Source organism: Stereum hirsutum (genome assembly GCF_000264905.1).
Source record: "Stereum hirsutum FP-91666 SS1 unplaced genomic scaffold STEHIscaffold_24, whole genome shotgun sequence".
Taxonomy (NCBI): Eukaryota; Fungi; Basidiomycota; class Agaricomycetes; order Russulales; family Stereaceae; genus Stereum; species Stereum hirsutum.
This window is the reverse complement of record NW_006763154.1, coordinates 171,844-188,195: the sequence shown is the minus strand read 5'-3', so window position 1 is coordinate 188,195 and position 16,352 is coordinate 171,844. Positions and strand designations below refer to the sequence as shown.

Sequence of the window (16,352 nt, the reverse complement as noted above, 5' to 3'; positions counted from 1 at the left end):
TGCCCCGGGGGCCGCGCACAAGCGGGTGCTCCAGATATGAGAGATTGGGAATATCATTAGCGGTAGTTGCATCAAAATGAGCTGTAAGGACAAAAGCTGGCTGCAAATCTTGCAACAGGTAGGAACGGTTATCCTAACGCTGCGGGAATGCATGAGGGCGAGGAGACGAACCAAAGAACATACCACGCGGAAATTAAACGCAAACATGGGCGGCTGAGATGGGAGGTACCATACTGCATGGCGCAGGAACATCATAACAGGGAGATGTATGGCCCCGGGACTCTTCAGCTGAACATCAAGATAGGAATAATGGGATAATATAGTATGACCCGGGTAGCGGGCGAACAAGAAAGACACAGGCATGCGTGAGGTGCAAAGCAAAGGGGACAAAGAACAGACCATCAAGCAGGATCAATCAATCTCTATGACATCGTCTTCCACCTTCTCGTTCGGCTCGTCCAACAGAACGAGCCCGTCGTCCTCCAGCCTACGTTTCTTGCTCGGCGTATAGAGTTTCGCATTCATCACGGAACCATTCGTAGCCGTTTTTGCGCGCTTTGAGGGGTGTGGTTGCTCCTGAATTTCATCATCATCTGGTGCGGACCGCTTGGTCGCGGTCGGTGCCGATAGCGTTGCAGAGGGAGGTGGAGGCGTGGAGGGCGGTGGGGCTTTAGGTTTTCCGCGGAGCTCTGGCAACGTATCTGGCAGAACCAATGCGGAACCATCGGCTGGGTGACCGACACTGATTCGTTTAAAGTCTATCAGTCCAACACCGTATGTATCTCACTTGCGAGCTATCGAGATGCTTACGGGAGATTCCCGACCGCAATGGTGATAGTCTCGTACTCGCCGTCCTCGTCGACGATGCTCAAGAATTTGCCGGCGGTGACGCTGAGACTCTCAAGAGTGCGCTCGAGATTGTCGTCGAAGTCTGGATCACTGAGCATACGTTTGTCTTCGTAGGTACTGACTTCCCGATCTTCGGTGCCTGCTGGTCGGAGCCCATCAATGACCTCCCTCAGCGTCACTCGCGCCGGGTCACATTGGATCTGAGAGTACACATCTCTACAGACACCGCATTGAAGATTAGGAGGCGAGAGGGTGATGGAGCTGAGCGGAACCGTGGGTTTGAACTGCAAATGCACATTCTTCAGCGCGTGGTACGACTTGCGTAGTAAATGAAGAGCTTGAAGAACGATCAGGCCGGAAATGATGGCGTTCGTGGTAGCGATAGCTGGAATGATGTTCCCAGCCATTTCTAATAACGTTGGCATTAGCGATGGAAAGCAAGAAGTGCGAGGAGGACACCGTTTCGTACACCCAGGCTGGGTGAATCGAGTGCACGCTGAGATACGGCTCACCTTTGACTTCCCAACGACTTTTCCCCTGGATGCCATATGCAGCTGATCGCAGGTTCGCAGCTGCGGTCACGAAGTCAAGCGTCTCATCATCGTCCTTATCGAAACTAATGGTCTCCTCTCCCGCCCTCAGTCGTCGCGCTAGTCTCTCGGTGCTGCACCGCCACAAAGGTGATTTGCGCCATATGTCAGCTCATGCTCTGGCAGATCATGAAGATGTCGCTGCTCACCTGGTGACGAACAACTCCCAATTGTCCCTTAACGACAGGGCTCTTTGATCTTTCAAGCCTTTTGACGACGTTGTCATACTAGAACTTGAACCAGAACCGTTCGTAGCGCTGCCGTTGGATTTCACACCGTTCACGCCGTTCGAAGCGTTCGAAGAAGTAGGTGCAGCTTCATTGCCATGCAGCTTTGCTTCGCTTGCGAGTGCACCGTGTAGGACGAACCGGTTATCCTTGATAGCGTCAAAGTCGAGCGGCACTGGTTTAGCACGATACCTCCACATATCTTCCATGGAGAGCAAATTCAGGATATCAGCGTGGAAGACCTGCAGAGCGATCAGTGTCAATTGATGAGTATACATTGGAGTAATGAGTCGGGCTGATCGGTCCCTTTATGAAGATTAACGTGCACCTTCTGGAAGACTTGTCTTGCTGCCTCAGCGGTCCCTGTTGGCGAGCGCAGAGCTGCGCGAACCGTTTTGAATGCTTGAGCCTCATTCCGAAGCGTTGCAATCTCCTGTGCTAGAGACCACCATCACGAACGAAATTGGACATCAGCTTCTCATACAGTTTCGCGGTCAAAAGGTCGAGCGATAACAGCTAGCATAGGCCGCCGAAACATAGCTAGGACGAAAGAATCATGGCTCACCATTTTCTCCTTGCTTCTCTGCCTCATCGAGCTCCCCTGTGGCGTCCTCGTCCTCGCCGAATAGTTGACTGTGATGCAGAAAGTTGTATTTCATCAATAATGTGTATGGCGTGCGGTGAGATATGAAGTGACATACCCCATGAGATAGCTTTTGGCCCATACTATGCAGTGAATCGGTTGTGATGGCGTGGAGCGGATGGTGCACACTGGAAACGATTTCGGGGTCGGTTTGGGTATGCAGTCGAAACATTCCGTGCGGTCCTAAACATGTGCACATGGGAATTAGCGCATATTTTGGCGACTCTGACACGAAAATTAGCCTTGACAGCACACATATGAGCAGAAGCAAGCGTCGTATTTTAAAACACCGTAAAGGGTGTCAGGATCGACCGGCTACATGCAACTGGCGCAGAAACCGTAAGAAACAAATCATAGCTCGTCACATGGACATTGTGGCAATCAAAAACGGACTGCGTCCACGAAGAAGCCCTTTCGATATATGTGGCACCGTACCGTGGCGTGTTACTTGAAACTCGCACATTTAGTACCGCAGCGCGAAAAACAATTGAGAACGGGGCGGTCGTGCCATGCTTCTTTCTTCGACTGTGAACGATATCTCTCAATGCCGAAGAACATGAGAGTCGATATAGTAGCATTTCCCGCTCATAATCACGGGGCAGTGTTCGCACATCTTATTGTTCGAGCAGATATACACAAAGAAACATGCACCCGCGAGAAGTATAGCGACGAACCTTCAGTAATGGTTGCACCTGGCCTAGATACCCAGCCGTACCCGACTCGACAGATGGAATGCCACCAGCCATGCACATTTTGTTGACATGCCGACGAGCGTCTATAACCCATTTGAGGAGGAACAGCATGAGTTCTCAGAGATAATTATAGCAAAGGATAGGCGCACCAAGGTTGTCTAAAGCGTTCAACACGATGTCGAATTGCTTGAACCACGTCAAGTCAAATTGTGGGTCCTTGATGTTCCCATGAATCGGATGTATGTGGACGTTTGGATTGAATGCAGCCGCTGTCTTCGACGCGACCTGTGGGACGAGGAGGGATAAACCAAGTTATGAAGGAAACGAGGGCGCCGATAAAAACGCGAGCAGGATCAGAAACATAGCTAAGATAGAAAAATAAAATACGCACCATCGCTTTACTCTGCTTAACATCCTTCTTTCTAAAGAGAAATTGGCGGTTCAAATTTGACAAGTCGATGGTGTCCAGGTCCAAAAGCGTGATATGCCCGAATCCTACGAGAACAATGTTCTTCACTGTGTAATGTGGTCATTGTAAGTGCGAAGCTAGCACATATATAATCAAAAGCGTACAAAGCTCGCAGCCGATGCCACCAGCACCAACCAACAGAACTTTGGTCTGGGGGAGACGATTGTGCAAAGTGGATCCCAGAATGGCTCTTGCGTACGTTGTGCGTGACCCGGTATTATCGAGTGTTGTAGCCATAATTCTCTGCACACTGCTCAACAGACCCAGCTTCTGTTTGAGGTAAGGGAATGAGGGGGATGAATTTGCTGGACAAAAACAGCAGAGCGAGCTGGGCGCGTCGCGGCTCGTGACCGGACGTGATCAACTGTGACACTTTGTGACCTTCGCGTTCATGATCAGTGTCACCCACTCAGCGCGTAGCGACCAGGTTGTGAGAGGACACTTGGACACACAATAACAATAAGAAGAGGAGGCAGACGGAAAAATTGGCATAAATCATTGCAGAATTATTGCACGTCTAAGGCCCGGCAACCGCTACATATACTTACGCTCTCTGATAGTCCCAAGCTAAAAAAGCTTTCAGAGCCGCGGGACGATGCGCCACACTCGCCACCTTCCGAGATCCTCCCGGCGGCTGGGAAGTCAGCCTTGACTTTCAAAGATCCCCTTTTACTTCGGAGCTGCTCGCTGTTTGACTCATCCCCCCGACGCTCCTTGTAAATAAGCCTCCCTCTCGCCCTCATAAAACTTGCTCTCTTTACAACCTAAACCGCCCAGTTCATAATGCCGCTCGCACCACCCCTCAATCTGCCCAAATGGCTCTCCGAGAACGGTCATCTTCTGCGTCCTCCCGTGAATAACTTTTGCCTTTACTCAGGAGGAGATTATGTTGTAATGGCCGTGGGCGGGCCAAATGAGAGGAACGACTATCATGTCAACGAGACTGAGGTGAGTGCTGTAGTAGTACAGACTCAGCGTGGTCCGATCTGCGGCTGATTTCGTACATGCGTTCTCGGGCAATTGGAACACAGGAGTGGTTTTACCAATACAAAGGCGGCATGCTCCTCCGTGTTGTCGATGGGGATGAATTCAAGGATATCGAGATTGGAGAGGGAGAGATGTTTCTCCTACCAGGTACGAGCTTCAGTTTTATCGCACCCTATCGAGCTCTCAAACCCACTTGATGACGTCGTCCCAAACTGTATCATGTCTGCAACTTTTGAAATATATAGCTAATACGCCCCACAATCCCGTGAGGTTTTCCGATACAATCGGTATCGTGATCGAGAGGGTCAGGCCAGCTGATGCCACGGGTACGTCTCTCGCCACATCGTCGTTCCCCGTCCTCGCTGTTGTCCTCCCTACCTGGTATCACTTTGACTTCCGCCTACACCGCGGTGTCTCTGTGATCTCCAATTCTCTTTTTAGATCTGGCTCTCCACTTAATTTTGTCGAATGGCGCTGATCAGTCTTTCTAGACCGTCTCCGCTGGTACTGCCGGCAGCCTTGCCACACGAAGCCCACCATCATCAGAGAAGATTCCTTCCATTGCACTGACCTCGGGACGCAACTGAAGCCCCTCATCCAGACGTGGATGTCGGACGAGGAGGTCAGGAGGTGCGGTGATTGTGGATCTGTGGCCCCACCGAAGTAAAGCAGCATCGGGTGCGTGATAGAATGTTCTGATCGCTGGGATGACTCTTGGAAATCGTGTCTTTTTATGGTCTATGTATAAGAACGAAAGGTGAAAGAGTGTACGTATTATTTGAGAAGCAGCAGAAACCCTGCTTCGGCTTTAGGTGTACATGGGTACAGCGGCGAGGTTGCGCTTTCCTAAAGCTTTTCCTTTGCACGTCCAAATCACCCGAGTATAGATTTATTTTCGTCTCGAGCCCTGTTATGCAATGTGATCTGGATATCGAGGTAGCATGACACCAACGCTAACCCCTTGGAGATTCAAGTTTGACGCTTGAAGTTGCGCAAATCGCCCCGAGGGCAAAATGAGGTGGTCGCGTTTGAATAACCCCTTCCGGCGTCAAGAGTTCCCCGCTGATCCCACTGATACTAGATTTCGATCCTTGAAAGCCCGTTGTCGTGCTTTTTCGCCGGCATCTTCGATGAGGCTTGTGAGCCCAATCTATCACACTCGACAAAACTAACCAACGATAATCCAGGAGAGAACTCAAAGCGTAGGCCTCCGAGGCCCAAGTGAAGGCGACTTTACTTGGCCTTCAGGTTCATTGCTGCCGCCGCTGTGTTCCGGGAACATGGCAGAAGGATGTGAACTGAAAACGGTGCTGTATGGCTCCATCGAAGGACCCCGTTGTGGCCGAAATCAACGTAAATACTTGACACATACGACTGGCTGACCGGGTCGAAGATTGGATATGACGTCTATGCCAAGGGACCGTTACAGATACTTTGGCGAGGGTCCCAGCCAGTGTGAGGTTTCCCGATTATACTGCCTTGACTTAGCGGCGGCTCCACTCAACCTGCTTCGAGACGGTGATCTGATAACTTGCTAACGGACGGTGAGGTTGTGTGGGAGCAGTTTGTAAGAGTCTGTACCATGGAGAGCTTGCGTGCATACGGGACATATATTTATAGAAAGATATAGGAGGATCATATACGGAGCGGGGTCTTGGTTCAGAGGACCTTTCCTATATCTTGAAGACGGGAGTGCTCCAACGTACATGACACGAGCTTGTGACTGCTGAAGGTAGCCTGGACAGATATATATATATAACAACTGACTCTGACAGCACTAGCACGCGGATGCCCACTTCATCGTCGCAGTAGAGCTGTGATATTCATTCCCGAAAAAAATCTTGAACTTCACACGTCAACACACAAGGTTACGCTCAAATCTCTCATATATACAGATCATGTGTCATTGCATAGAGGCGCCTTCCTCTGTCAAGGTGACAAGCAGGAGGGCGTTTTGGACAGATCGACGTCGGTCTCGGGCAAAAGGGAATGTTTCAGCGGCGATCATCCCACATTCCATGAAAACAGTGCGTATCAGACACGGAGGTCAAGTAGATGCTGGCGCGCTGAACGGCGCCGGAGCTTTTTACCACCAGAAAGAGCCAGACAAGGAGTTTGCGTGGGACAAGACTGAAAATATGATGGGCAAAGAAATCAGGTGTGAACGCACTTGGTATACCCGCGGTCGTGTCTGCTGGAGTATAACGGCGGTATAGTCTGCAACTCTCGCCCATTTGAGCTGATGGGCTCACGGCAATTTTCCTTGGCGGCTGACTATAGAGCATGGCCGTTGCAGTAGAGGAAGACCGGAAGGTAGTACGTCCACTCACCTGCTCCCATAATCTCACGCAACATTCGCAGCCCACTCCAATCTCCCAGACATCTTTCGTTACGTGTAAGTCGTGCCCTACTTGCGTACGGTGAGGGCAATGTCTTCGTGAGTGTTTGTGCAGAGTACCTTTAGAAAGCTTCGACTGCAGCCGCTGTAAAATTGGCTGGTGGGGTGAAGCAGCCGCGGAAACTTGAAGAGCGCCAGCAGAAGCATCGAGGGATATGACCGGGCGAATAGCAGAGCAGCAAGGGTGTGGAGACGGTGCCAATGCGGGGCGATAACCAAGCTTTCAATCTCGTTGTGCCGTGCCTTCGCTCCCGGTATTCAAGCCTAGAAGGGTAGCTGGAAGTCTGATATAACCTTCACACGCTGAAAAACGATTGCCAAACGGCGATCGTCTTCGACGGAGCCAGGGAAGAGAGTGGTGTTATGAGTGAGGGCGGTGGCAATATGGGGGCTGTTGAGACAAACTTCGCTGGCCTCGCTGTAATACAGACCTACATGAGTGGTGGCCAAGTGAGACATCCGACCTGTTCCAAACCCTCGCCGTGGTCGATTTGGAGCATTCATACGCATCCTTCCACGCTGTTTGCCTCATTGCACGATTCTATCTTTCGGAAACAGTCAGGGCATCTAGATCAAGATTAATCATCAAAGGGGAGGTCGACGGGGAACTTCATCTATCTTCGAGCAGGACGGACGAACAGTAAGATACAGCGCGTGAACATGTAAGGGCATTTCCAAGACATATTTGCGTCAGCGGCCCAAAACCGATGACGATGAACAACATAGCGGTTGGAAAATGGAGCGGCCGGCGCTCCGAAATCCGGTGGAGTGAAAGTTGCTGTACGAGGTATAGTGGAGTCGAGACGCCTGAAGGACGTGTGGGTGAGCCGATGAAAAGAGCATACGCCTGTAGGCAGGCGCATCTGCGTGTTTGAGCTTGTTTTAGTTCGCAATACGAGGTAAATGGGGGTTGATGGGAATTGAGAAAGATATGAAAGGACGTGGCCGATGGGCAGGAGGGTTGCGGAAGGCAGAATGCGGAGAGGCCCAGGGCGCTGAGCGTCTGAGTTCTAATCAGCGACGTCTGGTGGCAGGTGGTGGCAATCCAAATCGCCGATCCACGACTCGTTCTCTTTTTGTGACCAACGCTTTCAAGGCCATCCATTGAGAACCATCGAACAACCGCAAAGTAATCTTCTAAAGTGATCTGAGGCTTCGCACACCTTCGGATGGGCATTGGATCTGGAGGAGACCAAGAACTGAAGGATTGCTGCCATTGGCTCGACCAACCCCAAAAGCATCGACAGCTCGAGAGTGAGGCCCCTGAAGAACGAGATTTCCTCGAGGTCTTTGTCGTGACCAATTCATCCGTCTCTCGCCTCACCTGGTGCTTACACCGGACCCTTTCATTTATCCGCCTCCGTACTCGATTGACTCGCTGCACCCTTGGAACGTACGAATAAACGAAAAGGCAACCGATGAAGCCACGATAGGGAAGTTGAAAGCAGCGGCTCAAACGGAAGAAAGGGATAGAAGCGAATTGGAGATTGGGAGCGGCACGATGTTTTATCGAGGGTGCCTCGTTAGAGAGCGAAACAAAAGGAAACGACGGGTACGTCTGGTCGACCTTTCTCCATCTGGAGAGACTGTACAGCCCACAGAAGGGTGAATAATCGGTGCTAAGTCAAATGCGCTCGATTATAATCGATGACAGAACGCATGCCGTTGGGCTACGCAAGGTATTTTCTACCCCTTCATCTCCAATTCTCGCTCCCTGCGTAGAATATAAAGGCCCGAGGTCTGAGGGTCGAATTTTTCCAGTCCCCCCATCCCATTCTCCTACGGCCTCTCATGCACATCCCGCCGTGTTTCCTCCATCTCATCAGTGACCTACAACCCAGCACCGTTGTGCGGCACGTATGCCTCTGGTCCCACAGAGTTATACTGCATAACACCGTCCTCATTCTCGAGGCCTTTCGTCATCCTTGTTGCATCTGTGTCGAGCTCATGGTGCGTCATTTGGTGATGCATCATATGTGACATGTTCGATGGTGCTTTGGGCTTGGACACTCGTCAATGTAACGAGTGCTAGTTTAGAATGGCCCATGCAGTTCGCACGAATGTGGCATTGTTGGATACGTCGGGGGGCCTGTGATTAGCACCTTCTCTCAGCCCCTACCTTCTTGTGGTCATGCCCTCGTCAGTGCTCTCTCGTTTATATTCAAGAGCGTCCACTGGCAGAGGATATACCATGGGAATGGAAGAGGCCAGGATCACGGTGTCTAGTCTTGTGCTGTCCGGACGAACTCAGACACCCAGACACCCTCTCTCTGAAGCTGATTGAGCTAGCGTGGCGTGTTAACAGGGATGCGTCATATACACGTTGCGACACCGTAGGTTCGCGGAGTACCTTCTCAAAACCACTTTTTGCCCCGAGCCCAGCAGAAGAAAAGCTTTTCGTGCTGGGGTTCGAGCGCGCGACTTTCTCCCGCCTTGCGTCGCCAACAAAGTGGCAATCATGAATGATGATGACACTCACCAACAGGACATGAGATGTGCATAAAGCCTCTGCGAAGTTGTCATCTTGAGCCGACTGAATAACTTCGAGGCAAGAGTCTTGGGTACTGACAATCTTGAGATGTCCCGATGACGGCGAATCTCGCAGCGACTCTGTCGTTCATCGATCAAATTAAGCTGTACTGACCAAACTTTGGGTTTAGGTTAAATCACATACCACGAACTTTAGAAGGACTAGCTCGGCGGCAGTAAGCTATGAACGCAACACGCTTCGAAGCGTGGTCTGTCCCGGTCTGATTGATGTGCGCCGGTTGAGGCCTGCACAAGAAGGCAAGGGGTGCCGAGCTGGTAAACCGATCTCTTTGCCGGGTGCCTGGGCGAAGGGTGACACCTCCGAGTCGCTATGGACTCGGAGGGATGTATCTTACTATAGTTGTCGGACCTGGCAGGCTGGAGTACGATGCGCTACGAGATATTGGATGGAAAATTATATAGGGAGTTGTTAGAGCTGTTTTGTATACTTCCCGGCTGGCTTGAGAATATGAGAAATCACTGGATGCAAACCGATGCGGAAATTTGCCCCAGGTGGTCACCAGTGGTAGCGCTCACTTCGACCAGTGACAAGCAGCCAAAAGTTTCAAGACTGTGCGACACAACGAGAGTACCATAGACCTTCTGACCGCTACGACTGTATGGATTGGCAGGAGCAATGAATAGGTAGATGAAAGTTGTCGTTCGTAAGATGAACCTGCAGGACAATTTGCTTCCGCTTTGCTTCCGGCGCGTCCAACTTTGGCGCGTTGCCACAGACTTCGTCGTTCTCTCAACTCCCACCATCGATGCCCGCTTCTCGGCCGTGCACTCCCCAAAGGTTGTCTGTTACTTTCTCGTCTCCTTTATCATTGTATCATGCTTGCATCCCATTCTTTCGAAATTCGGTAGGACGGTTTGCCAGCTAGACAGTGCAGAAGGCAGCATTCGGGGTGAAGGCTCAACGAAGTGTAACAAGATCGATTCACAAGTACTCAGGCCAACGAACAACATGACAATTGTGAAGCACTTAATGGTGCAGTATTGACGGAGAAGTGTAGCAGAGTGATGAAAGACAACCTTGACAGATTTGGTGCTCGTGAGTACGATTACTTATGTGCCCTTCATCCAGGCTTGCACACGATCTCCACTTACTTTTATAACTTCGAAAGACTCCTGATCTTCCCTGAGCCGCAAAATAGCTTTGATATGCATTCAACGGCCCTCTCCACGCACACGGACAGTAACTTCGAGTGTCTCACAGACGTACCCCAGACCTATCATCTTCGAGCAAATTCCTACTAGAGTCGCCCCACTTACATTCGAACGAACAGGGCGGTTTGCTACCGCAGAGAGTCGGGCGAGGATTTTGCGCAAGGGTAAGTGGTATTCTGTATGTTACTCAGTGCGGAGATGGAGTAACACCGTCCTGCAGGCGTCGCGGAGTGGTCAACACACCACGAGGATGGCAATTTCTCACTCCGTGAAACTCAGCTTGGAGAGGAAGACGTCAGGCCGCCGACGTGGCACAGGCGAATAGTAGGTCCCCGCTTTTTCATTTCTGATCGTGCGCCTGAGTTCCCCGGATGCAGTGCGAGCAAACGATTGTGGGCAAGCATCTGGTGTCGTCGGCGGAAACGTTCGGTGGCAAAACACTGAGACCCCGGTGTTCATACCGTTTGGTCTGATAGCCGGTCAGTCACGAACAGGGCAGTGGTCCGTTACTGCCACTGACATCGGATGCTTTGGCCGGGGAATTGGGATGTCCGTGACACGATCTCTCGCCATATCGTTGTACGGTTACCAGATATACAATTCAGAGACGGGGGGCCGTTACTCGTGTTCGAGGTCAGCAGAAGTCAGAGGGATCTCGGCAGATCTGTCGCCACACTGTGGCGCCAACGCTTCAGTGCCTTCGACAGTTGCATCTCAGATGTTGACTCTGCACAGATTGGACCCGCGTTGTCCTTCCGCGTCAAAGCAACGAAGTCTTCTCGCGGAGACCATGATGCACGAGAGAAATACGAGAGAAATACGTCTTTGTCTGGACATTTGAAGGGGCTTGGCTCCTGGCCAACTCCTGGCGGTATCTCGACGGCGTCGAGAACCTACATTGGGGCATGCGGTCAGCCTTGCTACGCCTACCTCCATCGTGACTGTACCCTCATTTCGTTTTCTTTTTGCGGTCAACGTTCTCACCCAATTATTCATCATAGGATCAAGGGATTTTTGGGTGATACCTAGTTGAATCAGTGTCACATGGCCGCGGTGGACTGGTTACAGTAAGTATGACAGGACGATCACTGAAGTACAGAGATATTCAAATTCCTTGGGCCGCACAACATGTTTCCAAGGCCACTAGGTTCCAGTGGGATTTTACGCCGTATTTGTGAAGTATAGTGTGGCGGTCGTTGATCGATGATTTATGTGAAGCTAGTTTTTGAAGCACGTGCGCCTCTGTACCACGATACTGCTCTGCGTGAACGGTATACAATTGCTATGCGGTCCAAACCTGACGCACTGAGCTCTCAGAAGATGGCACCGGATTAGCCATTCGAGGACTTGAGCACCAGCCTCGAGTAGATAACGTTTCGGCATACGAGTGAGCTTGAAGTCGTCCGCACTGCTTACAAGTCGAGAAGGCAAGAGGAAAGCAACGAGTCCCGAGTCCACTGGCAGCGCCAGCGTGAACCGAGATTATGTGGCCCGCGGTGCCACTCGCGAGTCGGGTTGCAAAATGTTGTGGCTGGCATCTCGGCCGTGGGAAATGTCGTGGACATCACGGACTTGCCACAGACAGCCTCTCGCTCTTACAACGCACTTGGTTTCGCGGTTTGAGTACTCGAATGGTTACTGGGCGACAGCGACAGGCTTAATATGTGCCAGTGACAGTTTGTTCCTGATCGCTTGTGGAATGCCCTTTGCGACTCGGATTTGTTGCTATAAGCGCCGGCTTGGTCTCTTGTCTTGTCTTTTGTCTCAGTGTCTTGTCTTGCCATGCAGTACCACCCAATCACGACACGGCACAAATATTTCGACGTGTTATTGTCTGGGCCGGAACAATAGGGATGCAAATGGTACATAATGCTCTGGCTCTTCGTCTCTGCTCTTTCTCTCTCCCGTCAACTTCTGAGCCTTCAATCTTGGACTGTGAGACTTCAGTCTGTTCTGCTCGTTGTTCGCAAGTGACGAGCCGTGTCGCACGACACCTATCCGCTATGTACTCCCTGCTCCTTGATATACGTGTCTTCAAATCTCGGGGTTCTGTTCACTCGTGTTATCCATCACTCGGAGCGGGACGCTAGAGTGGGTGTCATTTAGCCTTCCTATGAAGGTACAGGGGGACCCTGTTGGCATTTAGGTTGAACTACACTTGTGTTCATGAGCCCCTTGATTCGTGCGTGTTCAGGACTCGCGAGTAGTCAGTGTCGGTTGTTGGATCAACTAGTGTCATGGTTGGATATTCGGTACGTCCTTACTAATCGTCTAACTTCGGTCTCTAAAACTCACAGTATTGTCATAGGATTCAAGACAATATGAATTCACCATGAAATATCACTATGTCGGTATGTCCTTCCAACTTTGCTTTCCCTTTCAGCCAGGTGACACCGGAGCGGGTACGAGCACCGACTGACTCGTCCGAGTGCAACGAAGCTCACATAGCTGATCATACTTACCCGTTCATTCTCTTCTAGACTTTGTGTCTCAAGTAATTGTGCTCAAGACAGCTCAAGATACTCTTGGTTCCTGCACTTCAAGTGCTTTCACACATCGCCTTTCACTTGTAAGTTGCAACAAGGAGTCGTCGATGCCTATGATTCCTCACGTTAATTTTTCCTCTCAGTGGGTCGAACATACATTGCTTTATTAGCAGCGACGACTACGCATCAACAAGAGAAGCGGTATAGCGATGGATATCTGTGGCAACGGGTACGTGTCTGCCTTCCATGTCCCTCCACATTATATTGACGATATAAGTATACAGGCATTCTCGACTTCGTTCACTGAGTCCGGGCCCAAGTCTGCCCGTCGCGCTTTACGTCGCGTATGCTCAAGCCGTCCGAAGAAGTTCGACCTGAGTCGTCCAATGTCGCCGTCGCCATCGACCCCTCAGTGGAGAAGAGCCTCCGCAACCGCAACGGAGGCTGTCTTTTTCCATCACTGCATTCGGGCAGGTCATCAACATGTATGCCTGCGTTTCTTTCTGGAACCGCTGGACGTACGCTCATCTAAAGCCCTCAGGCTAATTACTAAACACCTTGATGGGCCCCGATGCCGAAACGGTACCATATGTTGCAGCTATACGGCATAGGTGTCACACTCGCCGGTGTCTTCAAAGTACTCGGGGAAGCAGCTTACGTCGAGGTGTACATCCGTGAGGGAATGTGGTTGCGTGCTCCTGAGGACGTCGGCTTCAGGGACGCGGATCCTTGAACGTTCTCTAGAGCTTGGGTTCATGATTGAGCTCTATCTTGTTGGAAGTCTTTACTCGAAAGTGCACCTGCGAGTGGTCGCGAACCCGATAGGCGTAAGATACCTAGACGTATCGAGCATAGGTTTACCTTGTCTCACCGTCTTCATGAAGTGTCTTCCTCTACAGGTTCTGAGGATTCGGTCATATTCGGAGACCTGTACGACAAAGTTCTCTCCAGCGTAGATGACATTCCGGCGTGGATACCATCTTCAAGCTCACTCGATCTCCTTCGAGAGCACGAGTTCTCCGGCATGCATTCGAGCTGCAGCGCTGTGGCCTGTACGTGCGCATGTCAGGCTTTCACATGCGACTCCTAAGGGAGAGCTGCAACGTTTCTCTACTAGAGTACTCAGTCTATCGTGGACAGCGCCTCCAAGTGCGCTTCCTGTTGTCTGCCCTGCTATAGATAGGGCTTTGTCTGCGTTTGCGGACCCAGTTCACACGTCATGTCGATCACGTCGCGAGAGGCGTTGCCGTTCTCGGGGAGTGCATAACGATAACAGGACCTAGCTTTCCCTGTCCAGCACAGAAAATGTTGTTCCTCCGAGTTTGTCGTTGTGCTCTCCCAACGTCCTCTCTGGGTGTTCAGGCTGCGGAATAGCAGGAAATCACGAAATTGTTTCGTGAACGTCTGCAGAGAATCACTACGCCTGGATCGGAACAAATATTATGCGCCCGCGATCTCATCGCATGCTTTCACGACGAATGCATCTGTACTGGAGGACGCCAGCGATTGAACACCGTATTGATTGCCAAACTGATGTTCCGTAGCAATGTGTCCAATTCTCGGAGGAATCTACTGGACAGTAGCAGAAGCTTCGGCGTGTGTTCGCTCAAGGTCTACGGAGGACGAGACAGCGGACAGCCTGAGCCCGAGAGCAAAGAAACAGTGGGACCGCACGGGCGGTAAGATGAATTACAAGACTTGTAGGTGTGTGTTCCCGAAACAAAAGCAAGGAAGAGTAGAAGAAATGAGGACTCGAGGACGGATGTATGGATATAGGTACTCAAATTACATGCGTTGAAAGGATATCACGCTGGACGTCAGCCAATCGTTGTAGATGGACTGCGCCAGGATGTGATAATACAGGGATCCGACATCGATACAGGAAATAATTGAATGCGGAAGGGTAGCAAAGAAATCACGAAAGAAGAGAACATGAGAGAGAACAAGACAAAAAAAGGGGGAGAAGGCGAGTAGTACAGGTACATTGACCACAGGTGATAAAAGGACAACACGCTGGACGTCAGCCGATCGAGGTAGATGGACTGCGCCAGGACATGGTATCAACAAAGTACTCCGAAAGGATGTGAATGCAGATCAAAAAAAACGACGAGAAGAAGAACCACGAAAATGAAACAAAGATACGAGAAGGCAGGTGATGCGAGTAATATACGTACATTGACCACAGGTGTTCAAATGCAACACGCTGGACAGCAGCCGATCGCTGTAGATGGACTGTGCCAGGACATGGTCAAAGAAAAAAGAGTCGCGAAACGAGAACAGGAGCAAAACACAAGAAAAGATGGTGGTGGTAGAAAGATTCACCAGTACGGATACGTAGACCACAGGCGTGAATAGGTAACGCGCTGGACACAGCCGATCGCTGTAGATGGACTGTGCCAGGACATGGTCGTGCATCTGGTAGGAGGAGAGTGATTCAAAGGGAACAGTGAACTTCAGTCCCACTGCAAAAGCGAAAGAAATCGGCGAGTTGGTTGACGGAGTCACAGGACGCGAGAGGAAGAACCGACCGCACGATGTGAGCTCTGTATGGACAAATCATACTGATTGTCTGAGCGGAGAACGCTCCCCAACACCGCCTGATCCGCGAAGATGATGACCTGTGTAAACGCAACGCAGGCTTGTTCGAGATGGTGACGGTCTGGGTTGGGGCGTGGGTCTTGAGATGTCCATCGGCTGGGAACGCCTGAGACCTCCTCGCAACCACTAACCTAAAGTGGTGCGGGATCGTCGCCCAGGAGGTAGGCAACAAGGCGAAGCATGAGAGGACTACGGATGGCGGTTGTGTCTCAGGGCTGCAAGCGACTCTTGCGGTGTCCTTTACCGAGGCGGTGTCCGGGAGACGTAGAGGCCAGGTACATCCGATAAAGTCGAACTCCGGGCTGCGAATAGCGACAACTAACAAGACAATGGCGGGGTCAGGATAGTAGGCAAAAGACACGAGACGGAGGATGAAGGAAGATACGCACACGATATGAGAAAGGGCCTCATGGGGTATCAAATCCATAAAACAAGGCACTGACACCAAGCCGTGAACAGGCCGGACGACGACCGCTCAACAAATTGGGGGAAGTGGGGGCTTCGACTTCGTCGACTGCAAGGTAGAATGGAAACCTCGGGGGGTAGCGGGCCCCCCGTTCATTTAGCCTGACGAACAGGCGCTTGTTCCTCTCAACCAGAGTTTCGAAACGGGTTTCGGCCGTCCGCTTTAGCTCTGCAATGGAACCTCGAGCCCTCGCCACATGTCTGTAGACCATGGAGAAAACATCGTCACCGTCCGATGTCCGAGGT

The 16,352-nt window shown here is 51.2% G+C and overlaps 4 protein-coding genes across 4 annotated transcripts in view; 2 read left to right on the top strand and 2 right to left on the bottom strand.

The window, feature by feature from the left end:
- Positions 1-65: 65 nt before the first annotated feature.
- STEHIDRAFT_106076 (uncharacterized protein) lies at positions 66-3,756 on the bottom strand. The gene is made up of 11 exons (XM_007311155.1): positions 3,575-3,756; positions 3,393-3,517; positions 3,151-3,286; positions 2,984-3,084; positions 2,368-2,492; positions 2,232-2,299; positions 1,995-2,104; positions 1,589-1,908; positions 1,362-1,513; positions 811-1,258; positions 66-742 (listed from the first exon to the last, which is right to left on the bottom strand). Exons 1-11 carry the CDS (start codon positions 3,705-3,707, stop codon positions 412-414), a joined length of 2,049 nt encoding a protein of 682 aa, XP_007311217.1. The 5' UTR covers positions 3,708-3,756; the 3' UTR covers positions 66-411.
- Positions 3,757-4,253: 497 nt separating this feature from the next.
- STEHIDRAFT_69229 (3-hydroxyanthranilic acid dioxygenase) lies at positions 4,254-5,124 on the top strand (the record flags this gene model as incomplete). The annotated part of the gene is made up of 4 exons (XM_007311123.1): positions 4,254-4,418; positions 4,502-4,616; positions 4,703-4,783; positions 4,949-5,124. 4 exons carry the CDS (start codon positions 4,254-4,256, stop codon positions 5,122-5,124), a joined length of 537 nt encoding a protein of 178 aa, XP_007311185.1.
- Positions 5,125-6,355: 1,231 nt separating this feature from the next.
- On the top strand, positions 6,356-7,963 carry STEHIDRAFT_116354 (uncharacterized protein; the record flags this gene model as incomplete). The annotated part of the gene is made up of 6 exons (XM_007311154.1): positions 6,356-6,615; positions 6,754-6,773; positions 6,819-6,852; positions 7,203-7,305; positions 7,582-7,677; positions 7,742-7,963. 6 exons carry the CDS (start codon positions 6,356-6,358, stop codon positions 7,961-7,963), a joined length of 735 nt encoding a protein of 244 aa, XP_007311216.1.
- A 6,068-nt stretch (positions 7,964-14,031) lies between these two features.
- Positions 14,032-16,352, bottom strand: part of STEHIDRAFT_163465 (uncharacterized protein) — a gene marked incomplete at both ends in the record, with an annotated part of 4,554 nt that continues 2,233 nt past the window's right edge. Inside the window, 2 exons of the mRNA XM_007311153.1 lie at positions 14,032-14,093; positions 15,606-15,943. Of these exons, the coding sequence (XP_007311215.1) occupies positions 14,032-14,093; positions 15,606-15,943 (400 nt within the window). The remainder of the gene's footprint in view (positions 14,094-15,605; positions 15,944-16,352) is intronic.